Source organism: Glandiceps talaboti, chromosome 10, assembly GCF_964340395.1.
Source record: "Glandiceps talaboti chromosome 10, keGlaTala1.1, whole genome shotgun sequence".
In the NCBI taxonomy this organism is placed as follows: Eukaryota; Metazoa; Hemichordata; class Enteropneusta; family Spengelidae; genus Glandiceps; species Glandiceps talaboti.
The window spans coordinates 8,080,113-8,098,480 of NC_135558.1; the positions used below are offsets into that span (position 1 = coordinate 8,080,113).

An 18,368-nucleotide genomic window follows, 5' to 3' on the forward strand; every position below is an offset into this window, starting at 1 on the left:
CTAGTAATGTCTCTTGCCTAATTGTTGTAACTTTTGTGTTGTCCTACTATCTGTAAATTATAATGAATCGTTTACTTTATTTATCCTTGGTAGCTCTGCAAGGAGGCCGAGACAAAAAAAGACAACAGACTAAAACACAATGTTGTATATTAAAAAGACAAGGATAAGTACAATTCGACAAAAATATATCACATACAAAAATCATTAGCTATTTTCCATGAAATTAACATGCTAATGTGGCTAATAAATAATCATGGATTGTAATAGTTCAAAATCTTGCCAGTTTTAATCTTGCTCTCACAGCATCTGTATACCAAACTTCATTGCACAGTACATGTGTCCTGTATTGCAAATGGCGTATTGTTGAAATGTGATACATGATTAGAAACATGATATCCAAAATACATGTCATCTAATCTAGAACGATAGTGAAAGTCTATTTAAATGAATGTTAGATTAAACAGAACGTGGGTGACAGTGAAGAGGATGTTTTGTAAGAGCTTGAGATACTGTTATGGAAGTCTTTATTGTTGTGTCTGTCTGTCTGTCTGTGTGTGTGTCTGTCTGTCTGTCTGTCTATCTCTCTCTCTCACACACACACACACAGATGGCATAGATACCAGATAACAATTAAAGGAATGCTCAATTCAACATTTTATTGTGTCGTATTCATAAAAAAAATTATATAGAATAAGCTTACTGTATAAAGATCATTTAGTCAAGTGATGTCTACATTTAAAAAAAATTGAAAATGACAATGTAACACACGAATGTGATCACACTTTAAATGCAATGACAAAGTGTTTCGCATGTACAAGACAAGGAGTGCTAGCAAACTACATCAGAATCTATAATAAAACAGGAAGTGGTTGGCCCTTGGGGACAGGTATACATTTAAAGATACAACACAAAAACAATCTATCAATTAGGGTGACAAGGAAGTCCCAGTACATCCTCAGACATCTAAAAAATTGTCATTTTCCTCAGTCAGACTATTGGAAGACGTGAACACAATAACATACACACATCTCCCCCCCCCCCCACCCAAACTGTTGAAATTTGTACAGCTTTTGTAATGTCAAATTTAATATAGAACTATGATTAAACAATTGTAGTGTATTTTTTAAGATCATGACTTTGATCGCCTCCTGGCATTGTTAGCATGGAGTACCCTTACAATATTAATATATGTGTACTAAATTATGTAATGTCATCAATATATGTATACTAAATTATGTAATGTCATCAATATATGTATACTAAAGTATGTAATGTCATCAGATATACTAAATTATGTAATATCATCAGTATATGTGTACTTATGGAATGTCATCAGTATCAGTATTTGTGTACTAAATTATGTAATGTCATCAATATATGTGTACTAAATTATGTAATGTCATCAGTATATGTATACTTATGGAATGCCATCAGTATCAGTATTTGTGTACTAAATTATGTAATGTCATCTGTACATGTGTACTAAATTATGCAATGTCATCAGTATTTGCGTACTAAATTATGTAATGTCATCAGTATATGTGTACTAAATTAAGTAATGTCATCTGTATTTGTGTACTAAGTAAATTATGTAATGTCATCTGTATATGTGTTCTAAATTATGTAATATCAATCTGTATATGTGTTCTAAATTATGTAATGTCATCAGTATATGTGTACTTATGGAATGTCATCAGTATATGTGTACTTATGGAATGCCATCAGAATCAGTATTTGTGTACTAAATTATGTAATGTCATCAATATATGTGTACTAGATTATGTAATGTCATCTGTATATGTGTAGTAAATTATGCAATCTCATAAAAAATGACCAAATTAACCATTTATGTATTACACTTTTTTCACTTTGTGATGAACTACATTGTATTTGTAAATCATATTTACAAATTAATACCCTGTCCAGACTATACCCTATTTACTGACCACTTGCTTCACAAATACAAAAATATTTTGCGCTTTTCAAAATACTTCGAATTTTTAACTAGTTGAGGTTCAATTTCATCAGCAAATGCAAAAAATAAGCATTCACCAAAAGTCTGGGTGTAACATATATATACATCTATAATCATAACCAATCATCTGGGTTGTAGTGGAGAAGAGTTTAGATGTACTGCTGAATGCCTCAGGGTTGTAGTGGAGAAGAGTTTAGATCTACTGCTGAATGCCTCTGGGTTGTAGTGGAGAAGAGTTTAGATCTACTACTGAATGCCTCAGGGTTGTAGTGGAGAAGAGTTTAGATTTACTGCTGAATGCCTCTGGGTTGTGGTGGAGAAGAGTTTAGATCTACTGCTGAATGCCTCTGGGTTGTAGTGGAGAAAAGTGTTGATCTACTGTTGAATGCCTCTGGGTTGTAGTGGAGAAGAGTTTAGATTTACTGCTGAATGCCTCTGGGTTGTAGTGGAGAAAAGTTTAGATCTACTACTGAATGCCTCAGGGTTATAGTGGAGAAGAGTCATCAATGCAATTGCTGAACTTCATTTTTGCACTTCTAACAAAGTTTCAAAAAAATACTTGTATGCCTTTAAGGATAAAAGCTTCCGTATTTACTACTGAGATGTTGATAAGTTTATAAAAATGTGAAATACTGTGCTGGATTTATGGCAGTATTGTGATATGTTTACCAACATCTCAGTAAACAGGTTCATAACGTTTAGAACTTCATGTTTACTATCATGTTTTTACATTGCATCGATCGTAGTGGTGTGACCGCTACAATTTTTATCATGATTTACATCATCTATAAACATGTGATGTTTAGGGGGGGGGGGGGGGGGGGGGGTTTGTCCTAAATGAATAATGTTCGTTTATTGAGCTTGTGCGACATTGTGCAATCTTCCCTATATTCAGCAGTAAATATGTTGCTAATTATCAAGTATAACCACATTAACTTCTCAGATGATTAGCTTTGATTGTAATATGTATATGTTACATACAGTGTGCTGGTGAATACTCCCTATATACTCTGTAATTTGTGGTCTCCAGAGTTCAATGTCCTCTAAATTCATCATCACTCCTGCCACTTTGCCACCATCACACAACTGGTTACAGGAGCCGAGATGGTTCACTTTGTTTCCATTGGTTTGACTTTCAAGTCAGCTGCTAATTTCTCCTGTAAGATTAAATAAAAAGACATACTTCTAAAATACATGTTCCTACATAGACTGCAACTTTCTACAGCCTACCCATATATCATTTTACCAGGGTTCGCCATCAAAATTAAGGTACATGGTATAGAAAGCTTTGCAAATTTTACCAGATATCCCTTCTCTGTTAACAGGGGTTCCCCCACACCTTACCAAAAACAATGTTTCAGTTTTATCCTGTTCAGAGTTCAGAATGTTTTAACAGAGACCCGAGTCATTCTTGATTTTTAGAATACAACCTGCAAAAATACACTGGTGCATTCGCTTGCTTGTGGTAAGCAGGAATCAGACAAGGTTCATGCAAAGACATACAATTTAATTAGGGTCAGTAACCTATCAAAGCATAAACACCACAGGAACCAGGATCCATACATAACTCTGTTTACTGATAGAACACTACACATAATATTGCATACGACTTACTTTTCCATTTTTAACTTCCACAGCTATAAACAAACTAATAAAAGGCATTGCATAAACCTACATCAAAGGAACCTGCTCTCATTTTTGTATCAGTAGTATCTTGTGTAAATGTTGTCTTTGCGTGGTGAAGTCTTTCTTTGGCTTACTTCATTCAAGCAAATGCACTGGTATTTTCCACAGGTTGTATGACCAATAGAAAAAATGTGTTATCAACAAGGTGACATACCATAGCATTTATAAGATTGATGTGATATCGTACACCACCCTCTTCATCTACTTTCTTCATATGTTGCCTCTCTGGATCACCAGGAACTAGAACTTCTGTTTCACCCTCAGCCTACATAGTATATACAAAATGTTATCTGAATAATTGTATCATTAATATTGCTATATGATGTACATTTGTACTACATTTGTATCTTCAGAAATTGATCTATCATAAGTTATTTCTATGTCATAAGCAAAATTTGATTTTGACCAAATTTTGGACTATTAATTTTGTTATCTAATTATTAAAGATTGTTCTGTATCATATTTACAATGACTCTGAACTTATATTGATAAGACATATTTGTTAGTATTTATCACTTTAACAATTCTTTTCCTAAATATTGCCATCAAGAGCAATGTTCACTTTACTTGAAATTGGCTCAAATGAGTGATTGCACGGTATATAGTTTCATTGAGACTGATAGAAATGATCCATTTACTAATTGGTAGATGAAACCTACTGGTGGTTGACTACGACAAATGTCTATCAGTGACTGCATTCTGTCAGGGAAACCTGGAGCAAATGCATCAGGATCGATGGCCACAAAACACTGACCCTACAAAATATAAATACAAAATATCTATTATATTAACTTATAATTATACACAGCTTTCATTACATTACGTCATATTCCAGTTACCAACATTGCAGTCGTTTTCAAAAGAAGTGTCAGAAGAGGGTGCCCACATAATGAAAAGTGAGGGTTAAAATCACATCGAGATTAATGTCAGTATATGATAAAGTCACTGAAATGTAGCTAAAGCAACCCCTTGAGTTCCAAGAAGTCATCATCATCATCATCATCATCATCATCATCACATCATCATCATCATCATCATCATCATCATCATCATCATCATCATATTTCTTGTAACATCCATCTATCACTACAGAAATGTTCGTATGAAATATAATGTTGTTGCTGTTGACCAATAAAAGTACCAATGACAAGATAATTTTTCCATTTGTTGAATTTTGTGGATTTCAGGTCCACAACTACCTGATTGAAATCACTTGACAGAAAAATCATGTATATTTTAGTATAATCTAAGGATTGATGAAAAGTTTCCTTAACAAATTTTAACAGTATCACAATACTCATCACAGATTCACTGCATTTGTACATTATTCTCATCTGTGATACAAATGTCTTACCAAGTTTGCAACTCTCGTGGTGTCCTTCCATCTCCTGATATTGGGACCAAACTCACCATTTGCCATTATACCACAAAACACCTCAACCATCATACCAAGACCATACCCCTTTTTAAGATACAAAATGGTACACTGGGATCAAACAATCCTAATCTGAGAGTAAGCATACAGAAATGTTGACATTGTTGTCATTTGCTTATACATAAAAACTATATGTGTTCACAAAATTTCTGAAACCATCAGTAGTGTAGTCATAGTAACCGGCTACAAAGTATCAAAATTGACATTTTTGTTGTCACAGCAGTTGGTCTAGTAACAACTTATACCCATTTTGCAGCTGGTACATTATTCAATCAAATCATTAAGTTCATCTTTCTGAATTGTGGCTTGACACAAATTGATAAAGTTCCACATGACAATAGAGTTAACTTGGCTGTTAATGCTTACTTTGTAACCAGATGATTCTTCAGAACCACCAACTGGTAGTAGTCCACCACCATCAAGTACAGCTTTAGGATCATTGGTTTCCTGTGGTGCAGAAAGACAGCATGATGCATTGAGTAGCCACACGGAACACTATTTGATTTTGGCCTCAAGAACTATTGGCCAGAATTGTTTAGTACTTAACTGTACACTTTGAAAATCAACCCTTGCCATGTTTAGTTACAAATATCAATAACACCACTGGCTAATTCAAATAGTTCTACTTCTGTTTTAAACTGATTCAATTGTAAAGACACACATGAATTAGTTTTATACTGATTTCATAGCTGCTTCTTTCTTTGTCATGTCTTATATAGAGAGTTTTAATCCTCATTTGCTCATATCTACCATGGCACAATGAATTGGAAAAAAAGACTGAATGTAGATCTATGTAGTATGGTGAATTGAAGGGAAATGAAAAGAAGACATTTCTATTTACTCAGAATAACTTTAGATGTATTGGGTGCTACTCAGGTTCCAAAAAATCTACTAAAGGGGACAGAGATTAAGGATTGACTATATGTTGCAGACACATGGATAAGAACTGAATTGCCATTGGGGCCATTACACACTGACAACCACCACCTACTAACTACAAATACCATGCTTGGCAGGTAACAATAAGCAATATGGTATCAATCTTTAATGGAACAATATTTTCATAAATTTTAGGTGGAAAAGTGTACTCATGTTTAGGGTACATAATTACTATGCCATGGTTGTGACAAAATCAAAAGCAGAATGCTATTTTTATCCACCCTATAGCTAAACAAATTGAATTCTTGAAGAACACAGAAAGAAGTGATGCAATCTCTCTATTACCTTTCCTTTGGAGTCCACTCCCCAGCCATTTGGAATAGGTATTTCTTTACGATCATTAAGTTCAATCTAGACAGTACATTAATCAAACAAAATATTGATTCAATTTTGATGTGCTCCAAAGCATCTTGTGAAATACAATTTTGACGTTGATTCAGTCAGTGTGTGTGTGTGTGTGTGTGTGTGTGTGTGTGTGTGTGTGTGTGTGTGTATTTGTGAATGTGAATGACTTTAAGTCAAAAACCGCTGGACTGATTGCCTTGATATTAAGTGGGGATATTACTTTGGGTGTCTATAGTCAGGAATTTGTTCAAATAAAATGATTGCCCAACTGGTGTGTGATTTGGCTCAAACAAATGTCATCTTTGGCAAAAACTACTTGACAGCTTGGTATGAAATTTGGTGGGAATGTCAGCAGTTGGGATATGTAACACCTATAGCGCTATTTTCAACATTTGAATGGATGACGATGAATACTATCGTTTTCATATCAATATGGTATGATCATTGTGTTATAATTACACATAGTTGTGATCTTTACTTCTCATCTCAAACATACAAACCCTTACATACCTTTCCAAGTGCTACAGATGAGGTAGCCATATCTAATACAAAACTGTCACCATTCTTACCAGGTGCAGCACAGGAGATAGGATTTGTTCCAAGAATACCCTGTATTCAGTCAAAACAAAAATGTTGACAATTAATTAACATTTATATAGTTTAATGATTCCAAAACCATACAGAGACTAATGGTCTTGGAAATAAGCAGATTAATGTCAACAACAGGCTAGAGCACAATCATAATTTTATAAATTATTGAAAATAAATCTAGACAAATTTTAGAAAAAAAAGAAAAATTCACGAACATTACATACATAGATATGTCTTCATATACAACACACACAACCCCCCCCACACACACACACACAGATGGACAGACACATATATACATGCATGCATACATACATACATACATACATGCATGCATGCATACATGCATGCATACATACATACATACATACATACATACATACATACATATACATATACACATGCATATATACACACATACATGCATACAAAAATGTACATACATACATACATACATACATACATACATACATTTGTACATACATACATACATACATACATACATACATACATACATACATACATACATACACACACACACATACATACATACATACATACATACATACATACATACATACATACATAACTTTTTTGAAATTATTAGTAGTTTAGTATTATTTTATTGTTGTGTAGTTACATATAAATTTACACTTATCATTGACTCTACACTCTCATGGACTTCACATTGTCAACATTTGCATGCAAAAGTATCTTCTAATCTTGCAGCTCTTCGTCACATTGCTAAATACTTAGATGTATCTACTAAAAAACTTTTCTACTTTAGTTATATTCAGCCCTTTTTTGATACTTGTTGCAACATATGGTCTCATGCGAGTAAAGGTGATATTGACAAATTATATAAACTTCAGAAGCGTGCAATCCGGCTAATTTTAAATATTTCTACCATTGAAATGCAATCCAAAGGGATTTCCAGTATTGACCTTTTTAAACGACTTCATATTTTACCACTTGAAAAGAGATTTCTATTTAATAAGTACATTCTGATTTTTAAATGTCTACATAACCTGGCTCCTATGTACCTCTCTGACCTCCTTCATAAAAGGAGTTCAAGTAACCAAATGGGTACCCGTTCCTGCACCAACAATCTTTTGTATTTACCATTTCCAAATTGTCGTATTTTTACTCAGTCATTTAGTTTTGAAAGCTCCAAACTTTGGAACATTTTACCTACTCACCTTATCAGTATTACGAATTTAACTTGTTTCAAAAAATCTTTAAATTCATACCTATTTGAATCTCTTTAATCCTTTTACATTGTCTGTGGTCTTACAATTTTATCTCTTTTACGTTTCATACTTTTTAATGTTTTTCAATTTTTATGTGTGTTACCTTGTTTTGTTTTTGTTGTTTGTATTGTGTACATTTGCTTTAGGGCCCCTGGGAAGATTAGGCTGGACCTAACAGGGTCACCCTTTTTCTTTTTTGAAATAAAAGTCGTTATTATTATTATTACACTGTATCTGTATATCATTGACCATAAATTATGTTCTTGTATGACGTAATTTCAAGTCAAATAAAATATTCCCTACTCTACTGTACATACATACATACATACATACACACATACATACATACATACATACATACATACATACATACATACATACATACATACATACACACATACATACATACACACATACATACATACATACATACATACATACATACATACATACACACATACATACATACATACATACATACATACATACATACATACATACATACATACATGCATACATACATGCATACATGCATACATACATACATACATACATACATACATACATACATACATACATGAAATCCACACATGACAAATCTTTTGTTTTTCTACTAACCTGTCTGCCTCTAGTAGGTACAACCAATGGCGAGGTGTTGGTAAATGACATACCAAGGAGACCCTGCTCTACTGCCATCAATGTGTACCATCCAGCAATACCGTAATGATTACTACCTACGTGTTATGAATGAACAGTCTAAGTGAAAATTAAACCTACTTAATTTACACATTACATGTTGTCTTTTACAAAGTTTATTTATGTATGGCTGAAAAATGGTTGGAAACAGACACATTTATGCATTCATAGAGAGTCCATTTCTAAGAAGATTCCATAAATTATGATATAATGTTTATCGACAGTTTTTGCATCTTAGTCTTATTTAGTACTCTCTTATGTAAGCTTAGAAGTAATAATAATTCTTTGATAACTGTAATACTAAATAATATGTTTTCTATCTATTTTATTGCATAAAGATTATTGTACTGGTTATTAGATAGCAATTGGTTACATATGTCAGTAAATGATTTTTTACTCGACCAATTCCAGTAATATTTTTCCCCATTTGCATATCATTAATCAACTTGCCTTAAACATTTTCTCTTCTGGATGCCTCTAGAAACTCACTAAAACTGTAAAAAACACTTTGCAAGGACATTTGTTGACATATTTACATATAGTCATTAATATAATTCTAATCAGTACATTTTTTTAAAACTAAACATGTAATTAAAATTTGCCATGCCTATTACCATGGGTATTACTGCTTAAATGTCTACACATGGAATAAAAATTGTGTGTGATTAAAAGTGCACAGGTATAAACAATTACCGTGAGCTACAACCCAACCGATTCCAGCTTCCTTTGCTTTTTTCATAGCTAGTTCCATACAGAATTTTCCTATAACAGGTCCAAGTATGTTTTTTCCATCAACAAGACCAGTGGCAACAGTCTCTTTGACGATGGTTGGTTCTGCATCATACACTGTAGTCCCTTTTTGAATATCATTTACATACATTTCTGGAATTAACAATACAAATAGTAAGTTGAAATGATGCCTTGATTTGATATACTTGACATTGTGGCAGAAAGGAATATACTGCAAGCATGAGTACATACCCTGAATACCAACACTGCCACTCACACATCATGGGGTATGGTTTGGTTACTTTATCACATATTTATAAAAAACAACTATATCAACCAGTCTGTTGCATGTACTATAGCTCGTATCCATCATTGTGTTTTGAGAACTAACTTGAACTTGCAGAGACAAATAGTGGGCGTGGCATTTTCAAGTCAATGCTCTTCACTATATTGTTGACTACAGCAAAATACAAAACTGTATATATTTCCATTACTATTACTTCTAAGCTTACCTAGTCTATTCATTCCATGGCTATAGTGCCCTCTGTAGTCAGCCGTCATCAACACACTGGCTAGTGGGGAAGCATGTTCACTCTTTGCACCAGTAGCTTCTATACATCTTTGAACAAAACTTTTGACTTCAGAAAGGGCCACATGTCTATAACTATACAAAAATAATACCAATGGATATGTATCACAACTGACTGCACTGGTATTAATACAAATACTTTTAAGAATTCACATACATATTTAGTCAAGTATTGCAACAACCCTATGATTTTTTACTTCCAAGTCATTATTCCCAAACCCTAATTTGTATCACCTTGTATTCACGAATGTAATCGACCCATTGGAAATTCTCCACATAAAATGATGATGTCCAATCTGCAAAGCTTTTTTACTTTAGTTTAAATCTTTGACAAAATAATCATCACTTTAGCTCCAATTTACATGTCGATTCTGGAGTCATCTTGTCTTGAACCAATCTGATGAACATCTGGTGTAGGATCTAGGAATATAACTAGATTTACTTCAAGTTAATTTATATTTGTTTCCCTTGTATGTTGTCTTGTTATTGTGATGCTCTGAATTGAGTGCTTATTCTTAAGAATAAAAAAAGGGTCAATAAAAGTAAATCTCATTGTATTCCTACATCAGATTGGTCTTCATAATTCACTTTCTAGGAAAATGCATGCAGTAATTGTTGAAATTTAAGTTGTCAACTTTATACTAATAAAATCAATTGAAACAAATACTTGTCTTTATACGAAACAAAAACAGGGCTTTGTTTTTATCATAGCTGCTTTGCTACATATCCTTAGCAGATTTCATTTCCTCCAATTCTGCATCATGCGACCTCCCTCCCTAAACTAGAGTAATTCATGTACTAAATGGCAAATCTGGCTTAGATGATACCTACGCATTTACTACTTTTAAGCTATTAGCATTATATTCTCATTCATATTTGGGTTCAAAAAGTCCTCCAATGTGTATGTGAATATCACGGTGACACACTTTCATCATCTTATTTAAAGTTTTCCCAGAGATAAACAAATGAGAATTATACATCCTTCACTTGATTGGCATCTGGCGGTCATGTCATGTAGTATGGACTAGTGATCCATAGTGACCTAAATTTGCATATGAGTGAAAAGCATTAGTTGTGTTCTAGCATGGAAGTCTTTCATGATTTGCTTTGACTATAGACAGAATATGTGCCTGAGAATATGATGTCATAACACACTTCAGTGCCAGGTTATATTCAGGTGCTATAGTAGACTTTTACATTACCCCTTGTGCTGTTATGAACTTTGCTGCATAACACTGCCCTTGGGGAACGTAATAAGACATTTAGTGCTGTCATTGTCAGACAATATGTCTATAATATTGTCAATGGCTTTGTGAACGCGACTCCAAATGTAAACTTCATTAGACATTAGAACAATGATGTCGAGTCACATCACACAGCCACTGACATTATGCCATGGATCACCATACTGGTCCAACCAGACTGGCTAACTTAGCCTATTTAGGTCTTTCTAGTGAATGTTATTCCAGTATACTAGTGCATGTAAAGACTGTGTTAAGGATTCGTACAAAAGATGACTTGAAAAGCGGCTTGTGAAATGAATAGGTAGACATGATAAATGACTTTCAGTGTCACAAAGGACCGTTGACCTCCAGGCTAGGTTGGTACATTGACCACACGGTTCGATATGAATTCGACAGTTGAGATAACAAGCTACAGACAACGCGGTAGTGGAAATAGAATGAACCCAAAAGGCAACAAACATTTGATGTGGAGAATATCGCTTGCTGTGGTTGACAACATGAGTCCGACGGGACGTCTCCGTCTGGGTCTGATTATTTTTGACCTGTTAGTTTCAGCAATATTGGCTGTTGCTGACCCATTCAATATAGTTTAATGACGTCATTATAGGTATTTACGATACGATACCGTTCCGGTCACTGTTTCCGAAACAGTGACGAATATCGTAAATACCTATAATAACGTTATTATTTTGTATTATGATCATCCTAGACTAGAACATCACAATCCTGGAATGGAATATCAGTTCACAAGTGACTGTGTCATTTACCCATCAGCCTACACATGGCACTGATCCACTGCTAGCTGCAGATTTAATAGTCTGGATCATGATCAGACTGTGCATGTCAGGGGGTGCATGTGTGGTTTAACATCGTGAATGTGGTGTTAAGTTATAGTGCAACACGATGCCCTAAAAATAGACGATATTACATTGACTTACCTGTCTGCTTCCGATGCCATCTTCGCGCCAGTGGTGTAAATAGTAGTTCTGAGTAAGCCCTGCAACCACAGTAAGAACGATTCTTGTGACCTGGGATGGGAGGCGTGCCACTTTACCAAGTCAACAACAGCAGGGCGCTGGTCAGCAAGAGGTCACACGGAAAACGCCCCCAGCGGCCTTGAACATCAGCGACTTTTGTTTTTAGTTCTTCGACTGTCTCAGCACATCTTATGCAAAGTAAATCGTGTAATTCCATTTAAATATTCAGTTATATTGCAAACACTTCATGCATATGAAACCGTTCAGGGATTATAACTTAAAGACGGTAGCCGTGGTAAATATTAATCCCTGGATTGTTTGATAGTTAGCATTCACCAAACAATGTCCCTATGATAACATTCACACAGAGAGGCTATCGTGACCTACTATCTACTTGACCTAGACTGTATCTGTTGCTTTGTTTACTGAGCTCAACTTCATGTCATGAATTTTTCATTCACATGTTACACACCTCTAAAGTTCTCTCCTGAGTCTATTACATGTATATGTAGTGACAATTTGTCCCCGGTTCATGACTGTTACCACCTGCAATGTATTCCTAGTTGGTGAATAACTCCAGACATACTGCTAATCTCTCACGCCTCATGTCCCTTGCCAACACTACTTGTTAATCAAACATCACTACCAGGAGATCTAAACGGGTTAGGTTACTGATAGGTCAGTGACATTGTCAATTAACTTGGGTGAATGCTAACATTCAGAACAATCACTTATAACGTGTAAGATGCATTACACCAAAAACCAAAGTTGAAATTTGCTTTCAAAAATTGGCATCACTGTCTTCTAAACCTTTATGGAAAGACAAATTATTGCCATGTGGACAAACATTTTGCCCCCCCCCCATGCTATTACAATGGGCTCTCTTCATCAATGCATCCGCGTCTATCCAATTTCTTCAAACCAGACACAAATGTGACATATCATATAGGATATATGCACGTCAATCAATAGATCAGACACTTTTTAGTAATGCATTTCTCCATTCAGTCACATACGAGTAAAGTATTTGAGGGGTGTGACTTCTACGAAGACCTGATTTTTGTAATTATAATGAACATTACAGTTGTGCTGTAATGCCATTGGCACTCCTTTTTTGTTTAATATGGCATCAGTTGGCTGGAAAAAATATTCTACCATAAAGAACGACACTCAAAGTAGTGAACTATTTCTGTCAGTACTTATAATGAAGACTTTTTATTTTGAAGCCATAAGCTGATTATGATAGGATATATGTTCTGTATAGAAGTTTTTGATCAGGTTTATAGATGATATTAACGAAGAATTGACAAACTACTGTGCTGCGGTTGTTCTTAATTGTAGCAGAGTGAACTGTTTCTAGAAAATACTCAATACAACATTAAGACCAGATTTAAACTGAATGCCTTCCGTAAGGATTTATGCAAGAAATTTAGCTCTATATCTGTGATTCGTCAAGGTCCAATGAAAGTTAGTTGTCAAAAATGTTGTTCAAATGCCCGCCACACCTCCTATTCTCAGCACAGGAAAGCTTGCCATTCTCGACTTCACTCGGCTTTGTGATCCCCTACATACCCGGGATATGGCATGTGCGTGTTGAACTTCCTCCTGTCCCACCACGAGTTTACACATTCTCAAGATTCTCATCATCATCATCATCATCATCATCATCATCATCATCATCATCATCATCGTCGTCGTCGTCGTCGTCGTCGTCGTCGTCGTCGTCGTCGTCGTCATCATCATCATCATCATCATCATCATCATCATCATCATCATCATCATCATCATCATCATCATCATCATCATCATCATCATCATCATCATCATCATCACCACCACCAGCAGCAGCAGCAGCTAATTGATTCTAATTTAATCAATTCAATTTTACATGTTCATAATTCGTATTTTCCATTTCCATTCCATTTTTTCGTATTATCATTTCTACCAGCTGCACGATGATCCACTATCACCGCCGGTCAACTTGGCCTTTCGAGGGCCATCCTTGACAATTCTGATAGTTGGGCAATGAATGGCATTATACTTTGTTGTCATGTCTGGATATTTACTGGTACCAGTACCATTATGATCTCCACGTCTGACGTACAAATTACATGGAATCCCTTCTTGTTTGTTGAGGGCTGACTGGCCAGGATTCAGTGTAGTTATCTGACGTGTTCCAATATAGGTCTCAAACAATAGTCGGGTACATACGAAGGTCCACTGTTCATCTGTCTCATTGACCACTTTGACACTGTAATTCCCCATGGTGACCCTAAAATACAGAATTTAAGCTCTGTTAAACTTTTCACGATGGTAAAAAGATATCAATGTACAATGGAATGATAGGTCATATGTCTTTTAGATTTGGAAGATGGGGATGAAAAATGTACAATTCATTGACCGTACGCGTACATAAACTATGAACCTTCACAAAGATCTTACGTAATATTTTTACTACATGTAATTTGACTCATTTTAATAAAACAACCTAACATCTCAGAATTTAAACTTCATCTATAACATACTTTCATTGGACAGAACATAATTCACTTCCGACTGAACAGCTTCAGACTTTTTAGGCAAAACACCCCCCCCCCGCCCCATCCCTATATGATGTTGTTATGATGTTTGAAGAGATGGGTTGTAATTTTGAAATATGGTACGCAATAGCCGGATAAAACTTTTAACACTCATTCAGAGTCTGTTTTGGCGACTTCATCACACAACTAGGTTTGCTATCAGTTGAGCAAGTCCGTGGGCTATGCAAATTGTTGAGCGGGACCAGAATGTGACGTCATTCCGTCGTGCACACCTGCGCAGAATTCAAGTTCACTATGGAAAGTAATGTCGGCGAACTATAATGGACGTGTGCTGAAATAGACATCAGTGGAAAGATAAACAACAAGGCAGCGATCGAAAAAGGGTCAATAGCCTTAACTCATAAATAACCAGATTTAAACTGAATGCCTTCCCTAAGGATTTATGCAAGAAATTTAGCTCTATATCTGTGATTCGTCAAGTCCCAATGAAAGTTAGTTGTCAAAAATGTTGTTCAAATGCCCGCCACGCCTCCTATTCTCAGCACAGGAAAGCTTGCCATCCTCGACTTCACTCGGATTTCGTGATCCCCTACATACCCAGGATATGGCATATGCGTGTTGAACTTCCTTCTGTGCCACCACGAGTTTACACATTCTCAAGATTTTGTTGAGTGGCGCGCCCTCACTGTACACTAATTATATAGAGGTCAATGTATAGGTCACCATTATTAATACATTGTCGCGAAATTTTCTTCGTAGGCTAGGCGAGGATTGGTCTATTTTCCATATTTTGACCACACACATTTGGGTATAAATTATAGATTATTACACTTGATAAATATGTGAGAGTGTATTTATATCCTGAGATACAGAGCTAGATAAATTATTATGTACAAGCCTTGCAACAAATAGCGGTAGCTTGTTATCAAGAGAAATCGGAAAAGAACACAGTAAAAAGGAGACGGTTCGAGGTAATACTTCCTAAACTTCTAATCGAAAAAGTGTAGAGCACAAGTATAAAGTTGTCAGATTCAGATTCGGATCTGAGGCCATCTGACACTCAATATAATGTTCATAAGATAACGCTACCTGAATCTGAATCTGAATCTGACGCCAACTTTATACTCGTTTGATCGATTGATCGATTAATTACTCAAATTGGTCATTAATATTTATTCTTGGATTATTATCAAAACCTAATCAGTTCTGGCCATTACCCTACGGAACATGTCTATGAAATTTCGTTCGAATTGATGCAGCCGGTTTTTTTCGGAAATCGTGATATAGACAGACAGACAGACAGACAGACACAGACACACACACACACACACACACACACACACACACACGCACAGACACACAGACTTCATCTGTATATTATAACCTTCCTTACGGAAGGTAACAATGTAGTCATAGTAAAACTGCTTTATTACACCCACAAAGAGCAGTTAAAAGAAATTTAGAAAAAACACCAGCTTTTCTTACATGACATGGTAGAAAAAGATACATTTTTAATGTGAAAACGAACAATAAACAGAAAGTAAATATTTGTTCAAAAATATGGCCAATCCCGAGACCCTGTGCTTATACCCGACAAGATCAAAGGAGTGCATGCGCAGCATTAGTCCATCTCACGAATGCTACGGACTAGATTATGATTTATACCCTTTATCTGTCATAATGTTGACACATTGTTTGACATGTGCGGGATTAGCAGTCCTCTACTGGAGCTAATATTAAAGTTTGTGTAGCGGGTTATAACCATAGACAGTGGAGGGGAGATCTCCCCTCCACTGTCTATGTTATAACCAACTCCTTGTCTGAGTTGCTGCTGAAGTCTTATCAGTAATGGATAGTGTAAGACAAAGGGGGATTTAGACGGTGTGAATTGGGTTGACCTTTGTATAGTTCAAGTAAAACCAGTCCAACAAAGTCAGAAACCATATGCTTGCACATGGAAGTATAGGGGAAGCCTCCATGGTTTCAAGAATGAAATGCAAGAGTATGGCCCGGACCAAAATAGTTTGCCAAAATTACGAGGAGAACTTAATTACATAGAAAAATAGTTGTGGCGAGCAGTATTAAAAATAAGTCATACTACTGTACCGTGAATGGAGTAGTGACTGCACAGTAAGGGTTTAAGGATGAAGGGCACATTACCATTCAAAAGAAACGGTAAACATTTAAAAAACGAATTTTACACATATCTTCATATGAGCTACATATATACACTACAATATAAGACACGTCTCGTTGTTCAGCCCTATCAGGGCTTGTGAATGTTGTATGGCTTATTTGTTTCGCAGTGGACACTGCATGCTGTGTGTGTCCCCATCCGAATGTGTACACTTTTTATCTCAGTATTATCATCATCTAGCCTGGCAAGGGGTGAGACAGTGGGTATTTTATCTTCTAGTCTAGCAAGGGTGAGATGGACTAATCCTGCTATCCTGTAAACTTGTCGGGCATAAGTACAATAGACACCGGTGGAAAGATAAACAACGCGGCTCCGCCTTGTTGTTTATCTTTCCACTGGTCTCTATTGTATACTTAATCTAGTGTAGCAAGGGTGAGATGGACTAATCCTGCTATCCTGTGAACTTGAATTGTCGGGCATAAGTACAATAGACACCGGTGGAAAGATAAACAACGCTGTTCCGCCGTTGTTTATCTTTCCACCAGGTGTCTATTGTATACAAAGTACACATTGTTACAGTGTCGATAAAAATTAATAATGTCAAACACTGTGTCAACATTATGATCGGGTTTTCAGCGCGAGAGGATAAAGTACATCAGATATTTTCTATATTGGAATGTGCCGACATATTATCGAAAAGATAACGTCGCATAATCAATTGTATGTAAATTCAGAGATGTTAGTGCTTTGTGCCTCAAATATTAAACTCACGAACCCTCAATACAAGTTTTGCTTATTAAACCTCAGTCCACTAAGTGATCAGTCAGTTTCTCCAGCCGGGGGGAGGGGCATCATAACAATACATACACGGTGTGTCTCGCCATATTTTGTAGACGCCAATCACTATACTCAAACACACTCATCATTGGTGGAAAAAACTTTCTCAGCTATAAATTGAAAATTATAGATCCATGAAAGTGTTATTGAAGGTATGCAATAGCCATGAATATTAACATGATACAAGAACAAGTATTTCCACACGAATCAATGGAATTTACATACAATTGATTAAGCGACGTTATCTTTTCGATAATGCGTCATCACATTCCAATATAGAAAACTGTTTGTGTGTGTGTGTGTGTGTGTGTGTGTGTGTGTGTGTGTGTGTGTGTGTGTGTTTTCCTTTAAGTATGGAGAACTACTGGTTTTGAGTTCTCGATCGACCAGGCAGAAAT

The 18,368-nt window shown here is 35.6% G+C and overlaps 1 protein-coding gene across 1 annotated transcript; it reads right to left on the reverse strand.

Moving 5' to 3' along the window:
• Positions 1 to 2,812: 2,812 nt before the first annotated feature.
• Positions 2,813 to 12,534, reverse strand: LOC144440979 (putative oxidoreductase YjmC). The gene is made up of 11 exons (XM_078130474.1): positions 12,418 to 12,534; positions 10,159 to 10,310; positions 9,611 to 9,799; positions 8,840 to 8,955; positions 6,891 to 6,989; positions 6,321 to 6,386; positions 5,463 to 5,543; positions 5,016 to 5,123; positions 4,321 to 4,416; positions 3,816 to 3,926; positions 2,813 to 3,132 (listed from the first exon to the last, which is right to left on the reverse strand). The coding sequence occupies exons 1-11, from the start codon at positions 12,435 to 12,437 to the stop codon at positions 3,085 to 3,087; spliced, it is 1,086 nt and encodes a 361-aa protein (XP_077986600.1). The 5' UTR covers positions 12,438 to 12,534; the 3' UTR covers positions 2,813 to 3,084.
• Between the last annotated feature and the right edge of the window lie 5,834 nt (positions 12,535 to 18,368).